The 20,060-nt window shown below is 44.0% G+C and overlaps 1 protein-coding gene across 1 annotated transcript in view; it reads left to right on the plus strand.

Annotated features, from left to right (window-relative positions):
• Positions 1 to 14,698, plus strand: part of LOC119842794 (myosin-1B-like) — a 28,088-nt gene extending 13,390 nt beyond the window's left edge. The window contains exons 22-39 of the mRNA XM_043496362.1: positions 1,306 to 1,548; positions 1,656 to 1,832; positions 1,919 to 2,064; positions 2,142 to 2,232; positions 2,770 to 3,159; positions 4,000 to 4,126; positions 7,920 to 8,038; positions 8,305 to 8,501; positions 8,865 to 9,048; positions 9,129 to 9,294; positions 9,446 to 9,570; positions 9,820 to 10,128; positions 10,229 to 10,432; positions 11,848 to 11,973; positions 12,067 to 12,237; positions 12,322 to 12,426; positions 12,737 to 12,832; positions 14,366 to 14,698. Of these exons, the coding sequence (XP_043352297.1) occupies positions 1,306 to 1,548; positions 1,656 to 1,832; positions 1,919 to 2,064; positions 2,142 to 2,232; positions 2,770 to 3,159; positions 4,000 to 4,126; positions 7,920 to 8,038; positions 8,305 to 8,501; positions 8,865 to 9,048; positions 9,129 to 9,294; positions 9,446 to 9,570; positions 9,820 to 10,128; positions 10,229 to 10,432; positions 11,848 to 11,973; positions 12,067 to 12,237; positions 12,322 to 12,426; positions 12,737 to 12,832; positions 14,366 to 14,518 (3,129 nt within the window). The 3' untranslated portion in view covers positions 14,519 to 14,698. The remainder of the gene's footprint in view (positions 1 to 1,305; positions 1,549 to 1,655; positions 1,833 to 1,918; positions 2,065 to 2,141; positions 2,233 to 2,769; positions 3,160 to 3,999; positions 4,127 to 7,919; positions 8,039 to 8,304; positions 8,502 to 8,864; positions 9,049 to 9,128; positions 9,295 to 9,445; positions 9,571 to 9,819; positions 10,129 to 10,228; positions 10,433 to 11,847; positions 11,974 to 12,066; positions 12,238 to 12,321; positions 12,427 to 12,736; positions 12,833 to 14,365) is intronic.
• The last annotated feature ends 5,362 nt before the right edge of the window (positions 14,699 to 20,060 follow it).

The raw sequence follows: 20,060 nt of genomic DNA on the forward strand, positions 1-20,060 counted from the left end.
CTGCATAGGGCACCCGAAAATTTGGGGCACCACCAGGACAGCAGGTAAGAGTGGGTTGGCTCCTGCACACCCAGTGCACGCTGCAGTCTCCTTTGGCAGGGGCCATATTCACAGAGCTAAATGCACTGGCGCGGTGTGTTCTGTGTGAGGGAGAGGGTACAGGGGTCTCTGAGGGGAACTGTGACTCTCTGCCACTGTGAGGCAGGCCGGGCGGCTCGGTATCCTTTGCTGCCTTGTCTCTCCCCTACCGGGCTGTGAGCCCAGGCTGCCGCAGCATCTGCTGCATATGAATGGGAGGGGGGAATCTTCTGGGAGTCTGCGGGCGGGGGTGGTGGCTGTGCCCCAGGTCAGGCATAGGGGCACCAGCTTAATAATACTGCGGGTGGCCCCATAAATCCTAAGGATGGCCCTGCTCTCAGAACTATTGTTTTAGGCTGTCTGCAAACTCAGGCAGTTGTCACTGCATCAGTTACACTTGGCTCACATTTTCAAACTGTTCTTCGTAACCCCATGGGATAGAAACATCCTTTTTTTCCAGACTGTTTGCTGAGGTTTTATTGTAGTCACATGAGTCCAGAGTTGAAGCCCTACATACAGGCTTTTAGTGCCTATGCCTTAGTCTGTCCCTGTGAAAATAATGACTATTAGAGAAAATTTTGGAGCATGAGCTACAGGATGTGTATAAAAAGTTAAGGACATTTCATTTTTTTTCTTTAAAAAAATCACTCAGTAGATGATTTTGCACTGGCTTAACTCCAGTATTTCTCAGCCATAGCCAGGCCTGTGAAGGATTAGGCCTCAGTTTGAACACTATGTTGATGCCAAGGCTAGACCCTGCATACAGATCTGCCTGCAGGGAGCCTCACTGACGTCAGTGGGGCTCTGTGTGGGTGCAGAGTCCAGCTGTATGGAGTCATATGGAAGACATGGGCTCCATTTTCAAGATCTAGCCCCAAATTTTATATTCTCAGTTAAACCATACTTGAGATACCTGAGCACTAAAAATATTTGCCAAAAATATGAACTGGTGAGAGATGCTTCATTTATGGCCAGAAATTGAAAAATATTTGTTTTTCATTTCTGAGTTGTATTGAAATTAGAGAAATTTCAGGCCAAATGGTTGGTTTTTTTCCAGAAAATTTTAAGTAACTGATAATATGAGCTACAAGTGGAAGTGTCATCAAAACCATAACTATAAAATACCTATTCTATGCTATAAAAATGCAATAAAAGTCATTATGAGATACACACCAGTTAAAAAAAACCAGCCTTTTAGAAAAGATCCTAATAATGGATTCACTGTAGGAATCTGATGGCTTGGCTGATGCTGAGGAAAGATGTGACCAGCTGATCAAAACCAAAATCCAACTTGAAGCTAAAATTAAGGAGGTGACTGAAAGAGCAGAGGATGAGGAGGAGATGAATGCTGAGCTGACAGCCAAAAAGAGGAAACTGGAAGACGAGTGTTCAGAGCTGAAGAAAGACATTGATGACCTTGAGTTAACATTGGCCAAGGTTGAAAAGGAAAAACATGCCACAGAAAACAAGGTATAAGGCAGAATCTCTAACGAACATTCTAAAATATGACACTGCTGGTTCACAAACAATAACATTTTGTATCCATTTTCTTTAACTACCTTTGTTCAACTCTGCAGGTGAAAAACCTCACCGAGGAGATGGCAGTCCTGGATGAGACCATCGCTAAACTGACAAAGGAAAAGAAAGCCCTTCAGGAGGCCCATCAGCAGACCCTGGATGACCTGCAGGCAGAAGAGGACAAAGTGAACACACTGAGCAAAGCTAAAACCAAGCTGGAGCAGCAAGTGGACGATGTAGGCACAATAACATATGAAGAGAACAAAACCAGTGTGAAATTAGGCTGTTGTTAGCAGAGAATTTATGACCTTTTTCTGTTTAGCTTGAAGGGTCGCTGGAGCAAGAGAAGAAGATTCGCATGGACCTTGAAAGAGCGAAGAGGAAACTTGAAGGAGATTTGAAGCTGGCCCAGGAATCCACAATGGATTTAGAAAATGATAAACAGCAGTTGGAGGAAAAACTGAAGAAGTAGGTATGGTTTGCAGGGGGTATCCTGCAGATCCATTTTGTTCCAGCACTAACTTTTTTTTTCCCTGTGCAAAAAGGAAAGATTTTGAAATCAGTCAGTTCCAAAGCAAAATTGAGGATGAGCAAGTCCTGGGCATCCAGCTGCAGAAGAAGATCAAAGAGTTACAGGCTAGTCATTAATTCTTTCTATTCTGGTCTTCAGAACAAGTTCAGTTAAAAGGAAGCCATCTTTCTTAGGCTTGGTCTAACTTAGGTTGACATAGTCATGTTGGCCAGGGGTTTGATAAAACCACATCCCTGACTGACATAGATTTGCCCCAGTGTAGATGCACACCAGCTGTGTTGGTGGAAGAAAGCTTCCGTCAATGTAGGCGGATGAGAGTAGGGAGAAAGGAGGGACAGTTGTACCAGGGCCCTGAGCTCAGGGGACCCCCAAAACATCCTTAACATCTGTGTAAATAAAGTGAAATGGAAAGAGATGGACCCAGTGAACATGATGTACCAGGGACCCAAATTTCTCTCAGTGGGTTTGGACGTAGCTACCCTAGTTCAGGGAGCTGGTGTTTCCTTGCCACCAGAATCCCCTGTTGTCAGTGTAGGCTGCATCTATTCTACGGTGTTATGCCAGCAGTACTCTGCTGACAGCCATACTGGTATAGACCGCAGAATGAAGCCACAGTCTTAGTGTTCCCTTTTGTTCTCTAGGCTCGTATTGAGGAACTGGAGGAGGAGATAGAGGCTGAACGTGCCTCTCGGGCGAAAGCAGAGAAGCAGCGGGCTGATCTCTCCAGGGAACTCGAGGAGATCAGTGAGCGTCTGGAAGAAGCTGGTGGAGCTACAGCGGTTCAGATTGAGATGAACAAGAAGCGTGAGGCAGAATTCCAGAAAATGCGCCGAGACCTTGAGGAGGCCACTCTGCAGCATGAAGCCACAGCCGCCGCCCTCCGGAAGAAGCATGCGGACAGCACGGCAGAGCTTGGGGAGCAAATCGACAACCTGCAACGAGTCAAACAGAAGCTGGAGAAGGAGAAGAGTGAACTGAAGATGGAGACTGACGACCTGGCTAGTAACCTGGAGACTGTCTCCAAAGCCAAGGTACAGAGCTGTGTATTGAAAGTGCTGTCTTTATCCTAAGTGTTATTGCAGCTGAGAAGAACAGAGGATTTATATTTAATTATATCAAATTTACATGTAAGCAGGGTGTAAAAGAAGGGTAAGAGCTGTACATGTATTACTATGAGTTGGTGTTTAGTAATTTTGGCACTAATATAATGATAACTAATGGGTATTTTTGGTTTATAAGATAAGAACCAAAGGCAGGGTTGAATAAAGTCTAAGGCTGATGGCCAGTGTTTTGATAGGAAAGAAACTTGGAATCCAAAGGCCTCTACCTTTATTAGTCCAGGTTAGTACCACATTAGCAGGAAAGACCTTCACAATTATTATTACACTGAAACTTTAATTAAATGATTAAAATTTAAAAATAAAAGAAAAACATTAAAACTTGTGACAGATCAATTATCTCAACATCACTCTTTTTACTTTCCTGCCTTTTTCTCTTCTGCCCTTCCTTCTCTCCCTCTGATCACTGTAAAGTGATGAGTTTTGTGAATAGTAAATACACAATAAATCATGATTTAAAATAAAAATCAAGGACTCTGCATCTCAACTGACAATCTGTTCCTTAATTTAAATAAGTGAGATAATATTTGAATGATTTATGACAATACATTATCACACACTACTACATATCGTTGTGCATATCTTCTATAATCCTGCAGTCTTAGTGATATAAATCCTTACTATAGAACTGTTTTCACGCTTAAATGCTGGCTAGCATTTTGTGATCCATGAGAGTTGCAGATCATGTGATCTCAGAATACAATAGAGCCAGTTGTGTAGCCTCTTTCCTTTTGTCCATTTCACATATTGTAGGCAAACCTTGAGAAGACTTGCCGCACTCTGGAAGATCAGCTTAGTGAGGTTAAGACAAAGGAAGAGGAGCACCAGCGCTTGATCAATGACCTGAGCACTCAACGAGCTCGTCTACAGACAGAAGCAGGTAAGACACTTATAAGTGTTTGCTTCAAGGTAGAAATTTGACCAGTCTCTGCCTGAGAATTGGGATACTTCTGACAATGGTGAACTTATCTCTCTATGGCTTAGAATCTACCTGCCATTCTATGTGATGCCTATAAACACTCTAGATTACCATATGTCAGATCATTACCAAGTAGAAATCCCTTCTTGAATACTTCATGCTAATAGAATAAAGACTGAAAGATTTTTGTTTTATTTTGAACACATCACCGAATGCATTGCTAGTGCTGCTCCTACTAAGAATAATAAGGAAGAGAGGGGAAATGAATGAACACTAATGAAATTTGGAGAGGATACTTAATGGGGAGAGTAGAAAAAACCCAGCAAGGATAAAACTAATAGAAAGGAACCTAGGAAGATTAGGAAGATGAGCAGGAAAATAATAACACAAGATGCTTTTTGGAAAGATACAACTAATAGATCTATAGGGAAATGAACCAAAGTACATGTACTTGATGGGTGGGGGAACTCTGAGAAACAGGAATGTTGAGAGAGGTCTGGGAGACACATTGGATCCCAGGCTAGATTTACATTTGCCAACTAATATGACAACAAAGAAGCTCAGTGCAGTTTTGTGTGCTGCATGGGCAAATGCATCACGTCACAAAACAGGGAGGTTCTGAACCCTCTCTATTGAACATTGTGGGGATCATTTTTACAGCAAAGGGTTAATTTGGATGTTCCTTTGCATGTCAGAGCTAGGACTATACTTTGGGGTTTTTTAAAATCATTTTAGGCTTCAACTTTTTAATGTCAATACATGATGTAAACCTTTATTAACTACATGCAAGGCCTTTGAGTATATCAGATTCTTTTGGCATGACTATTGTCAAGGAAATAAAGACTTCTCACAATTCCATGCAAATTGTCCAGAGTCCATAGGCCTTAAAGCACTGCATTCTTTAGTCTGCAAGCAGGGATAGGTAAGGAGCAGAGACCAAGGTGGGGTGGCAGGGGCGCTTGGGAGGGTAGAGTAAGTTACCTGGTTGAGGCTTGTAGGAGGGGATGGGTCTAGGGGCTCATGGGCTAGGGAGGTCAGGGTGGTATGGTGGTGGGCACCTTGAAGGGGAAGAAGAGGGTCCGGCTGAAGGGGGTGTCTGGGAGGGGAAGAGGAGGATCAGGCTGACTGGGGGAAGCCTGGGAGGGGACGAGGCGGGTCAGGGTGCTGGGAGATACCTGGGAGGAGAAGGGGGGGGGGTCAGGCTGGTGGGGGGTGTCTATGTGAAGAAGAGGAGGGACAGACTGGCGTGTGTGTCCAGGGATCGGAGGTCAGTGGCTGGTGTTTCTGACTCTCAGTGATGGCAATCCCCTTTGGGTCCCTTTAAATCTGGCCCGGCTGTCCCCGCTGTCATGACGGAGCGGGGGAGGTGGCTGGGCCAGACTTCAGTGAGTGGTGTAGTGAGCTGGTGTATGGGGTTGCAGGCTACCCAGGTTTGGCACTGTAGGCAGATAAACTGGCAGGTCTGGCACCCGAGGCACTGGGTCTCTTAGTGCTCTCCCAAATGGCCATAGCGATCAGAGATACCTAAGAGGAGAGGGCTTCTGGGAGGAGTCTGGTTTCTTGCGTCGCTTTTTGGTCTTCAGCTTGTCCATGTCTCCTTCTGCCTCTTTGTCGTCTTTGGGTTCTGGGAGCTGGGCATCTTGGTACTCAAGTCCACCCTTCTTCTCAGGGGAAAAGAACCAGCTTGCTTGCTTGCTTGCTCGGCTGGTGAAGCCCAATCCCACAATTGGTGTCTCAGAGTCAGTCCCTTATTTATATAGATTTGGATCCAACATGTGCCCAGAGCCAGCTGAGGCTCAGAGCCCCTTTCCCTGAGGAGCTGGCAAAGTTCCTCTCTGAGCCCTGCCAGTTTTTCAAAGGCAGCAAAGCATCTGTGGTTCAGGAGGCTCACTCAGTTTCCAATGCACTAATGTACTTGCTCTTTTCTGATTTGTATAGTCTCTGGCAAGTTTTGCTTTCATCGAGAACTTTCCCCCGTATCTGGAGAGCCAACTGGGCACAGTCACGTTAATTTCTAAGTCCCATTTCATAAATATACCCCAGCAATTAGCTTACTTAGCAAATGTTTTCCAGAGCAAAAGAAGAGACAGAGAGTTGGTATTAAATTTTTAATAAATGGCCATGTATATTTAAATTAAATATTCTAGATCTATTAATAGTAATATATTTCATATTCAATTTTTTAAAAGTCTTCTCTGAACGTTCTCTACCAGTTTAGAATAGTTATCTCATCTGGTTATTTTGGGAAAGTCCTGGTGGCAAGATCCGATCTCTCAGGGTATGTCTACGCTGAAAGGAAGCCCAGGGTTCAAGCTCATGTCTAACCCCCTTTTTGTCTACACACAAATCACACTAACCATGGGTTCAGACACAGGGTCCCAAGACCCCACGGGGATGGAGGGTCCAAGCCTGAGTCAAGCCAGGACCCAGGGACCAAGCCCTATTGCTTTGCAGTGTAGACACTGCCCCACAGGACTAATGCTCTGGGAGTTTGCCAAAATTACTACACAACTCCACAGGCTGACTTTCTTTGTTCAGTGCACCATGAACAAAACACATTTTGGGATGGCACTAAGAAGTCTGGGACATGGGTGGCTGAACTCGGTCCCGCACAATGTAGCATAGACATTGGAGCCCCAGGTTGGGACCCAGGATTCAACAGTTCCTAACCTGAGGTTACAAATGAGTGTAGATGCTCAAACCTTAGGTTAACAAGCCCAAGGTCTTCTAACTCGACTTCTATTAACCTTGGGCTTACACTGCAATGTACACAGACCCCCAAGATGGATAAGTTATTATTTCTGATGTCTAGTACGTGAAAAAAACAATGCTAAATCCTATGGTGATCTGAGGTTATGAAGTCATCTTTATTGTCAAGAGTAAAAGGAAGCAACCAAACCTCATTGCAAAGCTACCATGTTATTGGGCTTGGCTGGCACAGACATTCATTTTAGTTCTGGGAGACTGAGCTCAAACTTGTGTGGCTGTACAGTGGGATGTACTTCCACTCTGAGCCCTGAAACCAAACCATGGTCCTACTCTGAAATCAATAGGGGCAAGAGGGAAATGATTGGGATCCAGGTGCTCTCTCCCTGATTCTCAGAAGGTTGTCTGTATCTCTCCCTCTGTATATACATCTGGATTCTTCGAGTCTTGGCACAATGCCAAGCTAACTGAGACATGCTGCTATATTTACAGACTGTATATCACATGCTATGTCTAGGGTTTAAGGAAGATAAGGGGCCCCCAATTTCCACAGTGCACAAGGCTCCAAAATTCTTTAATCCAACCCTGACCAAGGGGATGAAGGAACTAGTAATGAGAAATGATTTCAGAAGATAATAACATACAGTGTGGCTAAGTGATAACTTAGTTTATTTTAATTTATTTTATTTTATTTTTAATTTACGAAGGGTGAAAGACTATGTTTAGTGTGATGCACCAAGGGTATAAGTAAGACTACTGGAATGAAACTAAGAAAAGAAAATTTAGACTCAATATTAGGAAAACCTTCCTGACAGCGAGATGTATTAGACTTCCACAGGTGATGAGTCTATAAAATTATATGGGACTAGAAAACTGGACTAGAAAATGTACTGTAGGGAACAAAAGATTGGCAGAGAGATAGACTGGATGATGTAACAGGAGTTCTCACAGCTAACATGTTTTTGTTTCATTTGTGAAAAAAAAATTGTTTCCATCATTTTCAGTTGAGTCTCATTAAATCCATCCTATTTCACTTTGTCCTTTTCAGGTGAATTTTCACGCCAGGTAGAGGAAAAAGATACATTAGTTTCTCAGCTCTCAAGAGGCAAGCAGGCTTTTACCCAACAGATTGAGGAACTGAAGAGGCACCTAGAGGAAGAGATAAAGGTGAGGATTTTTGTAACAGTATTGTCTTCATCTGAAGGTTGGAGGTTTCATTTGATGCCTGATTCATCGTCTACAAAGGATGCTTTAACCTCAAATAAAATCATACCAGTCTGGAAACTAGACACTGTATTTATATTTATCCAGATCAATTTTAAATGCCCCCTACAATGGGGTTTCTACCACTCCATCGGCTGATGGAGGACACTGTCAGAAGGATCCCCAGGATATTTAGATACATCACTGTGCTATTCCTGTTGTGTTTCCAGGCTAAGAACACACTGGCCCATGCCTTGCAGTCTGCTCGCCATGACTGCGACTTGCTTCGGGAGCAATATGAGGAGGAGCAGGAAGCCAAGGGTGACCTGCAACGCGCCCTGTCCAAGGCCAACAGTGAAGTTGCCCAGTGGAGAACCAAATACGAGACGGACGCCATTCAGCGCACAGAGGAACTGGAAGAGGCCAAGTACATGCTGGGATGGGGGGAGGGCTGGAAGAAACCAAGAATGTAATGTGGAAATGGGAAGAGGCCAACAATATGCCCAGAACACGGAGTATATGGGGCCCAGGTGTGATCTATGGTAGAGAAAAAGAAAAACTAAAGTGTATATATCTCCTGGGAAACAATAGGGGGAAAGTCCAAGTGCAGTAGTGTCTCCAAGATTAAGAGAGGGCACATATTATGTATGCACTGGGGTCACAGACTAGAAGAGGTGACTTATGCTCTCACGAATCCCAGAGCAGCTGCACACAGATTTCTTCCCATATTGCTCACTAAATGAGAGCTGTATTTACTCACTAAGCGGGAGCTGTATTTACAATCTTCCAGGAAGAAGCTTGCCCAGCGTCTGCAGGATGCTGAAGAACATGTCGAAGCTGTGAATTCCAAATGTGCTTCCCTTGAAAAGACGAAGCAGAGACTTCAGAATGAAGTGGAGGACCTGATGATTGATGTGGAAAGATCTAATGCTGCCTGCGCAGCTCTGGATAAGAAGCAGAAGAATTTCGATAAGGTATTTCAGCCTCATGGGTGTTGGATGGAGCATCCTCTAGTGATCTCCGTTGCTTAGACTAAGGTCCTGTTATTTTTCAGGTTCTGGCAGAATGGAAGCAGAAATACGAGGAAACGCAGGCTGAACTGGAAGCTTCCCAGAAGGAGTCTCGCTCGCTCAGCACGGAGCTGTTTAAGATGAAGAATGCTTATGAGGAAACCTTGGATCAACTTGAAACTCTGAAGCGAGAGAACAAGAACTTGCAGCGTAAGTCCCTGGATTTCTTCTCCTAACATGGGGCTTCTGGAAAGCTTGTCAACCCTCTAAAGTGAATCTGTCTGTGCCTGTGGCATTTCTAAGGAGCCTCTCTCTCTTTGGGCCCATTCTCTGACTACGTTATTTGTCTGTAACCCAACAGAGGAGATTTCTGACCTTACGGAGCAGATTGCAGAAGGGGGAAAGGCCATGCATGAGCTGGAGAAAGTGAAGAAGCAGATTGAGCAAGAGAAATCAGAAATCCAGTCCGCTCTGGAGGAAGCTGAGGTATGCACGCCATTAGTCACTGCTTTACAAAGAGGGAGTCAGAAAACCTTGGAGCTGTATCCCATTGTAAACATGGTGGGATAATTCACAGGGAAAGGAGGACAGCACATGCTGTGCTGGAAGCTATGTACTCAGTGCCCATTCTACCCACAGCACTATGTTCCAGTTTGTGGGAGCATTTAACACATTATTTGGAAGGAAATAAACTATTTTTGTCCCTTTATTGATCCTTCACTTGCTCTTGTTAAGGCTTCACTTGAACATGAAGAGGGCAAAATCCTCCGCATCCAACTTGAGCTGAACCAGGTAAAGTCAGAAGTTGACAGGAAGATTGCTGAGAAAGATGAGGAAATTGAACAGCTGAAGAGAAACCATGTCAGAATTGTGGAGTCCATGCAGAGCACCCTGGATGCTGAGATCAGGAGCAGAAACGAAGCCCTGAGGCTAAAGAAGAAGATGGAGGGGGATCTGAATGAAATGGAGATCCAGCTGAGCCATGCCAGCCGCCTGGCTGCAGAGGCACAGAAGAATCTGCGAAACACACAAGGAGTGCTCAAGGTACACTAAGCCACACATGCCTAGTGCGATAGCTCAGCTGGTCTTTTCAGCATGCCAAGGAGTCTGCGCCTCCAGGTAATTTCTCTCACTCGTTTTACAGGATACCCAGATTCACTTGGATGATGCTCTCCGAAGCCAAGAAGACCTGAAGGAGCAGGTGGCCATGGTTGAGCGCAGAACTAACCTGATGCTGGCCGAAATAGAGGAGCTGAGATCAGCTCTGGAACAGACAGAGAGGGCCAGGAAAGTGGCTGAACAGGAGCTTCTGGATGCAAGTGAACGAGTGCAGCTCCTGCACACCCAGGTCAGGGTCTAGTGTAAAAAGAAATCCCACAGATCCCTAAGCAGGAGACTACTCTGTAGGTATCCTTCTCCAAAGAGCAGCACTAGGGGGTGTTTAGAAGATTTTTGTTCCTGAAATGGCCTTTACACTAATGTCTATAGGATGGACCTTTGTTAAACAGAAAGCAAGAAGCTGCAAGGCCATCCTTGGTTTCCCTCATGTTGCTGTGTTGAAGGTGACACAGGGATGACAACGGTTATAATTGCAGTGATGTGATGGAGGGGGGCAAGTGTCTCAGAGGCTCTGGGAATGGCTTTCCTGCCTCTTATACAGTTTCCGTCACTGGATACTTTTAAGTCATCTCTGCCATTCCCTGGGGCTCACGAAGTATTTCTACACAGTGGTTATTTTGTTTTGGAATGGACCAGATTTACAACAACTGGCACAAAGGGTTTGCCACAAGCTATGGGGGTAATGTTTGTGAGAGCTCTTAAAATATTCACAGCATATTCTCCAAAGAGCAGAGATAGGCAGTGTTAAGAAGCAGTAAAGACCTTTTCTGAAATGAGCATTGTGGCAATATTCAGTAGAATGGACCATTGCTGAAATGGAAGCAGAAAACTGCAAGTCCATGTTGAAGGCTACACGGGGGTTGTGAAGGTCAGAGGCAATTACAGCACTACTTGAAGTTGAGTGATGGAGGGGGATATCAAGGGCCTCAGGTACCCTTTTGGAATCATTCTGAACCAGTCTGAAGGGAGAGCTGGTGGGTTTCCTGCCTCAGACGTAGTTTCTGTTGATGGATACTGTTAAATCATCTTTGCCAGAGATGATATTTGGGACTGAGAAAGTGTTTCTAAAGAGCAATTATTTTGCTTCTGTAGTTGACCAGATTGCACCACCTGTCAGGTATTTCCAACCTATTTTCACAAGGGATGATATCACCGGTAGACCTTAAAAGATTATCTTCCCATTGTACCCTTCTGTAATGACACACATTGAAGTATGTGCTATATTAAATTGTCAATACATGGCAATATAATCAAACCTATGTGAGGTGCTTTCTGTGTTTGTTTCCCAAGTACTCCTTACTGCTACCTTTATTAAGGCAATGAGAACGATTTTTCTTTGTATTAATATAGTCCTTACTCACTCACTACTTCTGTCCCTCCTGCAAGCACACAGCCTTGGAATACAGGGTTTTTCACAGACTGGGTGGGGAGGGGTAATGTTTTTGAGAGCTCTATCTCAAAATATTCACAGCACGTTACTAACTATCTGCCAATGTTCTGCAGTGATAATTCATTTAGAGGAAAGTTCTGCTTTACAAAATTTTAATAGTAACCTGTACATTATGTACAAATATTCAATTCATGCTCCAGAGTCAATATTTTGGGACTAACTGTAAAAATGACTTGTCTGTTGTTGTTAAACAGAACACCAGCCTGATCAACACAAAGAAGAAGCTGGAAACAGACATTTCCCAAATCCAGAGTGAAATGGAAGAGACTATTCAGGAAGCGCGTAATGCAGAAGAGAAGGCCAAGAAGGCAATCATTGATGTGAGTTGAAGGCACCTTTCTTTGGAGAACATGGCTGTGTTTGCACCTGAAATGGCTGGTTTTCTGGACCAGTTTCCTTTCTTTACTCACTAGGCAGCCATGATGGCAGAGGAGCTGAAGAAGGAGCAGGATACCAGCGCCCACCTGGAGAGGATGAAGAAGAACCTGGACCAGACGGTGAAGGACCTGCAGCTCCGTCTGGATGAGGCAGAGCAGCTGGCATTGAAGGGTGGCAAGAAGCATATCCAGAAACTGGAGGCCAGAGTGCGTATTCCCCATATTTGTGCATTTAGGAGCATTTCCTATGTCCAGTCACACTAAAACTCAACAATGCATTTCTCATTCCAGGTGCGTGAGCTGGAAGGTGAGGTTGATAATGAGCAGAAACGCAGTGCTGATGCTATCAAGGGTATGCGCAAGTATGAGAGAAGAGTAAAGGAACTGACCTATCAGGTAAGGAGGGAGGCCCTTTGTGCTGTCACATCCTTCTCCGGGGAGCACGAATTGTTTGCATGTAAACCTGCAGGGCAGAATTTTTATTGCCATTCTCAAACAGCAAGACTGTTAACAGTAATACTATGGAAAAACAAAGAGTTCACCAGGAAATCATTTGAAAGACTATTAAAATATCCATGTTATAATCTTTATTATCCTACTTACCAAAATGTTTTATACGCAACATTGCTTTCACTGTATAATATGAAGGAAATAGACAAATAATTTGGAAATGAAATGACTTTTTTCCATTACAAACTGTTTCTAGACTGAGGAAGACCGCAAGAATGTTTTCAGGCTCCAGGATCTGGTAGACAAACTACAACTGAAAGTGAAAGTTTACAAGAGACAAGCTGAGGAGGCTGTAAGTATCATTCTGAGGTGGGCGAATATTCATCCTCTGATAGGATAGAAATTCTGCTACTTCGAGGAGAATGATATTAAGTTGTTTTCCACTAATTGTCTGTCTGTATGTCTGCCTATCTAAGCCCCTGGAATTTGTTTGATGCCTTGTGGTTGTTTTTTGCACAACAGCTTAATTACACAGAGAATTAGTTTGTGTTGGCCATTGTAACATCCCTTGTGGACACCTGGACGGCTTCAGAGCAACATCGTTGGGAGAGGGATTCCCACAACACAGTGTCAACCCAGAACAATGGATCTGGGAGGCTGCAGTAAACAGAGTTTCATTCAGATACAAATAATTCCTTTAAGTTGCAATTTTGCCAGAGCCAGAAAATGCTGTCACATTATCCAAGAATGTTTCTTCCCCTGGGGCAATGGCTGAGGTACTTCGGTCTTGGAACAAATCAAGATTTGTGTACATCATAGCAGAGCTTGCACATCCTTTGGCCTGTACCTGCTCGGTTTGTACTCTTATACATTCTTTAGCATGGTGTTATCAGTCTGGTGGAATATTTACACTCCACCTGTTTTTCAGGGGTGCTTGTACATTTCTTGAAAAGAATTTGTAACAGAAAGTTATGAGCAACTGAGAAAGGGGTTAGAATGGAAGCTACCTGAACTACAGTATACACTACCTACTCAAATATTAAGTACATACAGTAAATATGTATGTAAAAAAAGTCTTTTTAATATAAAATTCCCTCTTATCTTGTCCCAGAATGTAAATCACCTGTCCAGTAGCTCTTCTCATTATTTAAATCCCCACTATCTATTAGAATACTTTTGACTTCCCTGCAACAATACACATAAATAAGGAGCTACTCCGTGTGTGTGTGTGTCTGTGTTTCACACAGATAGATAGATTTGCACTAGGGAACTAAAAGTTTTTTGAATTTTTTGTGACAGGCTTATAGTGCTTTTGATATAACACAACTGATCTGTTCCTTTCATTCAGTTCTGTCTTCCTCTTCCTTGTAAGATGCATCTCACTAGAAAGTACCAATTGCCCTTTTCTTGCAAAACCTTGAGTACACATTCTAATTGTATGAAAGGTACTTTTTGGGGACTCTAATAAAAAATCTAGCAAATAGGAGATTTTTTAGACTGCTTATCTGAACTGTTTCCCTTAAAATGCTTATGAGCTAGAATGGTGTGGCATCTGGCATTTGAATTTCTTCACTGTCCCATCTACCGTAGGATAAACTTTTAGTAACAATCATGTTTACCATCATTTTGCAAATGCAAAAGACTCCAGCATTATCAGTGAACATACACAGCTAAAGATACATAACTCTTAAATGTTTGCAAAGGTATTTCAATTAGTTTTAAATACATTTTCTAAATTAGAAAATGATGAGGTAAGAAGTGGTCAGTGGGTGACAGAGTCTGGGCCTTCCCTTCAGCAAACAATTGCATCCAATCAAGTCTCAAATGTGGGAGAAGGAAAACTGTTAGCCTTTTGGTTTTCACAACACTCTCTCTCCATCCTCAGGAGGAACTATCCAATGTCAACCTCACCAAGTTCCGCAAGATCCAGCATGAGCTGGAAGAGGCTGAGGAGCGGGCTGACATTGCGGAGTCCCAGGTCAATAAGCTCCGGGTGAAGAGCCGAGAGGTTCACAAGAAGATTGAAGGAGAAGAGTGAGGATGTCTCCATGCTGCAAAGTGACTGAAGAAATGCATAAAATGTGAATCTCTCCGTCACTTTGCTTTGTAATTATTGTTTATTTTGTCCTCAGTGTCTAGTAAATAAAGATTATAGAGAGCTTTGCATACAAAGAACCAGAAGTGGCTTTTGTGTTGTACTCATTAGCTCTAGAGTCTTATTAAGGTTTGTGCACTTATATTTTTCTAACCAAACATACACTAAATATTTGTAAACTGTCATCCCTACATTTTTAAAGAATTTGGGCCACCATTAAAATAATCTAATCTGACCTCATGCAAATACAAGGATTAACCCAGGATTAACCCAGGAATTCTTGGAGTAGAGGAAATTATTCTTCTGTATGATGTAAGTGAATGCTGTCAACCCATCCAGTCTTGATTCAAAGCCACCAAGCAATGAGGAAGTTACCACATCCCTTGGTAATCTGTTTCACTGGTTAATTACTCACACTGTTAACAAGTTGTATCTTATTTCCAATTTGAATTTTTCTAAATTCAACTTCCTTGAAGTTGTGTTACATTAAATTGACCCCACAAATCAGATCTGGCCATGCTATTATGGTAGGTCCCCTGCTTTCCCTTTGTGTGATGAGTCAGGGTGCTGCCTGTTGCCCCTATTCTTGGGCATTGGGGGCTCTGCTAGTGCCCTGGTACGAGAGAGAAGGGGAGCGGGGAAGGGACCCGGGCCTGTCCTCTGCTCCGGGTCCCAGCTCCTTCAGCTTTGTGGGCTTCCTGCCCTCAATGAAGTCACACAAATGAGGGTCATTCTTGTCAGTTGCCAGCTTGTGCAGAACAAGGAGTGACTGAGCAGGGTTTCTCTCAGTCTTGTGTCCTGGGGAGTCCCTGTGCTTTGCTTGAGCAGGGTTTCCCTTCCCCGGTACGCTGATCCTCTGGTTAACAACAGTACTCCTCCAAACTACAGTCAGCTCTCCTTCCCCCTCCCCTGTCTGACCGAAGCAGGGGTTTTTATTAGGTCTCTGGCAGGGCCTTGTTTCCAGGTGCTCTAATTAACCTTTAGTAGCCTTTCCTCAGTCCACAGGGATTAAGGCTCTGATCATCCTGGGATTTATGTATCTCCCATCTATCACTCTCCTGCTTCCCTTTGGCCCTGCTGTATCACATATCTTCCTGCCCCCACCCCCGCTCAACTCCACAGGGTTGGGCTACTTGGGATGAGAGGCAGTGCTGTTGTGACAGGCCATCAGCATTGCTCTGTTGGTTTCTGGCCCTATGCTGTACCTGGACCTGGAAATGGAAGGGTTGTAGGGATAGGAACCATCTAGTCACTCTCACATTCTTCTCCTTGTTTCTGTGCATCCACTGGAGTGGAGCATGGTCTGTCATGAGAGTGAACTGCCGCCCCAGTAAGTAGTATCGGAGAGTCTCTGTGGCCCATTTAACTGCCAGACATTCCTTTTCACGACGGTGTCCCATGCCCCCTGGGGAGGAGTTTTCGGCTGAGGTACAGGATTGGGTGCTCCTCCTCCCCCACCATCTGCGAAAGGATGGCAGCTGTCTGTAGGATGAATTCCTTCTTGAAGGCTGGGGCTATGAGCACTGGATGACTGCAAAGGGCCATTGATAAATCTGTAAATGCATGTCCGTCTTCTGCCACATTGGTCCACTTTACTATATTTGGTCCCCGAGCTTTTATCAGGTCCATCACAGCCATGCCCTCATGGCAAAGTGAGGGATGAATCTATGATAGTAACCCACTATCCCTAGGAATGCTCTGACTTGATTTTTGTGGACCGGTCGGGGCCAACCCTGTATTACCTCTACCTTTTTCTATTGAGGTTTCAAAATTGGTTAATTTTCTCTCCAACTTTGAGCAATTTAAAATACTATTTCAGAAAGAAAAAAGATCATAATTTTAAGTCAAACACACAGATTCTTTTCTCATGTCAGATAAAATTTTGAGCACCACATTTTCAAAGCTGAATACAACTGTCTGTGAAAAATATAGCCATTCCTACTATGTTCAGAAAAATGAACATTTGCAGGCACAAAACCGGACATTGTGCGCTCAGATGTAGTTACAATAACGTAGGTAACTGGGACAAACTGATGGGTTGGGTCATTCTTGACATCTGACAGTACAAATGGTTCCTGGATTATTTCCTTACCTCTCTGGCTGTGCCCATATGTTCTGATGGACACATCTCATTTTCATTGTCTCCTGTTTCTCCAAAGGGTGACTGCTTTCCACAGCACAGAAACTGAAACAGCAGAAGCAAAAACTACATCTCTGTCTGGGTTCCTCTTCTCTTACTAACCTTCTCTCTGGCAGACTGCTGCAGGATGAGTTGCATCCAGGGGAGATAAACATTATTCTCTGTCTTCCTTACTCTGGGCCAGGATTTCATGACCCCATGGCGGCAGAAGGCAAGTAGCATTATAAATAAATTTATCATTATAACCATTAAGAACAGAGGTTAAAATGTCTTAGGGCCTGATCCAAACCCCATTGAAACCTCTGGGAGTCTTTACATTGATTACAGTCAGCTTTGTATTAGGCCCTAAATTGTCCATTCACAGAGCCAGAGGTTAATCTGCCATTCCCTTTGCTCTTCACCTGTCTCTCTCAAATATCTGGACTCAAATTTTCAAAACTTGCTGCTGATTTCGGGTGCTCAACAACAGATACTTGGGACTGATTTTCATTAATGCTGAGCACCCACAACTTTATATAAAGCCCCAGACAGGAGCTGCAGGTGTTCAGCCCTTCTGGAAACTGGGCCTCCCTAGCCACACTTGGTCCTTCCTTGGCAAAGGGCGCTGGATTATCTCTCGAGGGCCCTTCCAGCCCGACAGTTCTAGGATTCTAAGGCTTCAATAGGCAGGACTTTGCCAAGTGGTACAGTGAGGACTACTGCAGCTTTGAAGCTACAGTCAGGTCATATTGCTGGGCTGTGTTCTGCGGGGAGGAGTTCTTCCTCTTGAGTCCATCCTACAGAATCCCCAGCACACAGCTCCTTTACACACAGTGCACTGATTTGCCCCATAAACAATGATGTTTTTTATAAAGTGCATGCACTGAGGCACTCAGGCCCATTCACAAGCAGTGCTAGATACGATACAAATAACAGAGATAAATTATTTAAAAGGCCAAAAATGTTGAATTGTTAAAAATGGGAGCGGGGGTGGGGGGATTCCGACATAGAGGCCACAGCACTGAACATGGAAAACACCTCTGAAGAAATGTGGTTTTCCAACTATGTTAAAAACTGGGCAGGGGAGATGCAAGTGGAGGAGGACATGTGGTGGAGGGCAGTGCTACCCTCAGGTGTCATCACAGTAATCACACACGCACCTGCAATGGTGCAATGATGCAATTCCAATGGTGGAATGATGACACACCTGAAAGGTGTGTGTGTGTGTGTGTGTGAAAATTCAGATACTCACCAGGACTAAGCTCTAAGAGGAGGTCTTGGACAGTGCCAGAGCCCATTTTAAGAATAAAAAAGGTCAACTTAAAGTCCAGCAGCCATCTCATCACATGTGTGCAGTGTAAAGAATACTGGGTAGCTGTAATGTGATCAAAGCGGCTCCGTGCTACGAGCAGGTGTGCTGCTGTACTCTGCACCATCTTCAAGCAACTGTTGAGTCCTGCTGACAGCCCTGTAAACCGGGAAGTGAATGATCAGCTCTTTTGCCCACAAGGGCAATGGCTTTGTAGGACAAACAAGTGCACAAAGTTTGCTGCTGACATTTTTTTGCATCTTGTCAGTGTCCATTGAAATGGTGTGGTTGGAAATAATGCCAAGATGCTTAGCTTGACGCATGGTCCCTCAGCAAGTGGGGTCATTCAAGGAAGCAAAATCCTCTTTGTGCCAACTATCCCTATCCAGCAGCAAAAGTCCTCGGTCCTCAATGAATCACAGCTATATTGACCAGTACCTAGAATGCTAGTATTCAAAACAAAGAAAAGAAAGTAACAACAATGTAGGTAACTGGGATAAACTGATGGGTTGGATTTTAGTGAAGCGTAAAGAGACGTATAACTTGTAAAATCATTATATAAATAATACCAACTGAAATGTGTATCTCTGGGTGCACCCCTTCTCTGTAAGGTGAATGAAACATCGCTGCATAAGACAGCTTCCTGGAGACTGGTATCATATAGAACCTTTTTCCTGTACTATATTTTTACTGACTTATAGCAATAAACCTGACTGATGTTGGTTATTTGGTCTCATGAATATATTTTATAACAAACTAACGTCTGGCCAAGCAATTGACTATGCAATTTATGAACAGCAAGCAATTGGTAAGCACCTTTTTTCTGATAAATAGATTGAATACCTTAAATCGCGTGTCATAAGACTTATTCTCCAGAAGCTAGAGGGTTTTTTGCAGCTCTTCTTATAACCCTCTCCAGTTTTTTAACATCCTTGTTCAAGTGCGGATACCAGAATTAGACACAGTATCCAGCAACAGTCTCCCCTGCATTGCATACAGGATAATATCACCTCCCTGTTCTTAGTTGATATTATGGTTTATACAGCCAAGAAGCATATTAAGTCTTTTTGTCACAGTATCGCACCAGACGTTCATGACCCCTACATTCTTTTCAAAGTCTCTGCTTCCCAGGATGCAGGTCCTCAGCCTTTCAGTGTGACCTACTCTATTTGTTCCTAGATCTATTAGATTGTGTATGGCTGCCTTAAAATTCATGTTGTTTAACTGCCCAGCTTTCAAAGTGATCCAGATTGTTCTGCATCAGAGGTTTGTTCTCATCATTATTTAGGGCCCCAATGATCTTTGTGTCTTCAACATACTTTATCAGCAGTGATTTGACTAAATCCTGTTGGACCAAAAACTGATTTAATGTTTTTTCATCTATGGTTCATGCCAGGATGTTTCAGAGGGGGATCACTGGGGGAAACCAGGTGGCATAATCTAAAACCACCAGGATATATTTGAACTTCACGATGCTCTTTGTGAAGAGCCCCACGAGGTCCATGGTGAACCTCTTGAATGAGGTGCTAATCACTGACAACAGGACAAGGGGAGCCTTCAGCACTCCACATCGAGGGGAATTGTCACCTTACCCAAGGGCTGCTTACAGGCCCTAGACTCCCCGGTCCACACCTGGCCAAAGCTGTAGTACATTATGGGACAGTCATGTCAAAGGTGCCCAAACAGATAAAACTATTTCTGGCTGCCTAAGCCTGTTTTTGGAGTTGGGCAAGTGCATTGGCTCACCCAAGTCTGAGACTTCCCCACCATGTCTAGTTCCCCAGGTATTCCCCAAGATGCACAGGGTGGGAGCCTCAGCGTCTCTTCAGGCAGTACGGCGCTGGTCTGCTCAGGTCCTGCAGAAGGCTCGGCTTCTTAGAAGCAAGGTCCACTGAACTTTATACTTCCTGTCCCACCCTGGAACTTCCGGTGAAGGGGGGGAGAGTTTGGCTCCACCCAACAGGGGGAAAGTAGTGTCTCTCACTCTTAAGTCCAGAGGGAGGCCACTCTGCCTCACTGCAGCTACAAATATAATTAATGCCAGTCGGCATGGTTTC

Source organism: Dermochelys coriacea, chromosome 14 (genome assembly GCF_009764565.3).
Source record: "Dermochelys coriacea isolate rDerCor1 chromosome 14, rDerCor1.pri.v4, whole genome shotgun sequence".
Lineage (NCBI taxonomy): Eukaryota > Metazoa > Chordata > Testudines > Dermochelyidae > Dermochelys > Dermochelys coriacea.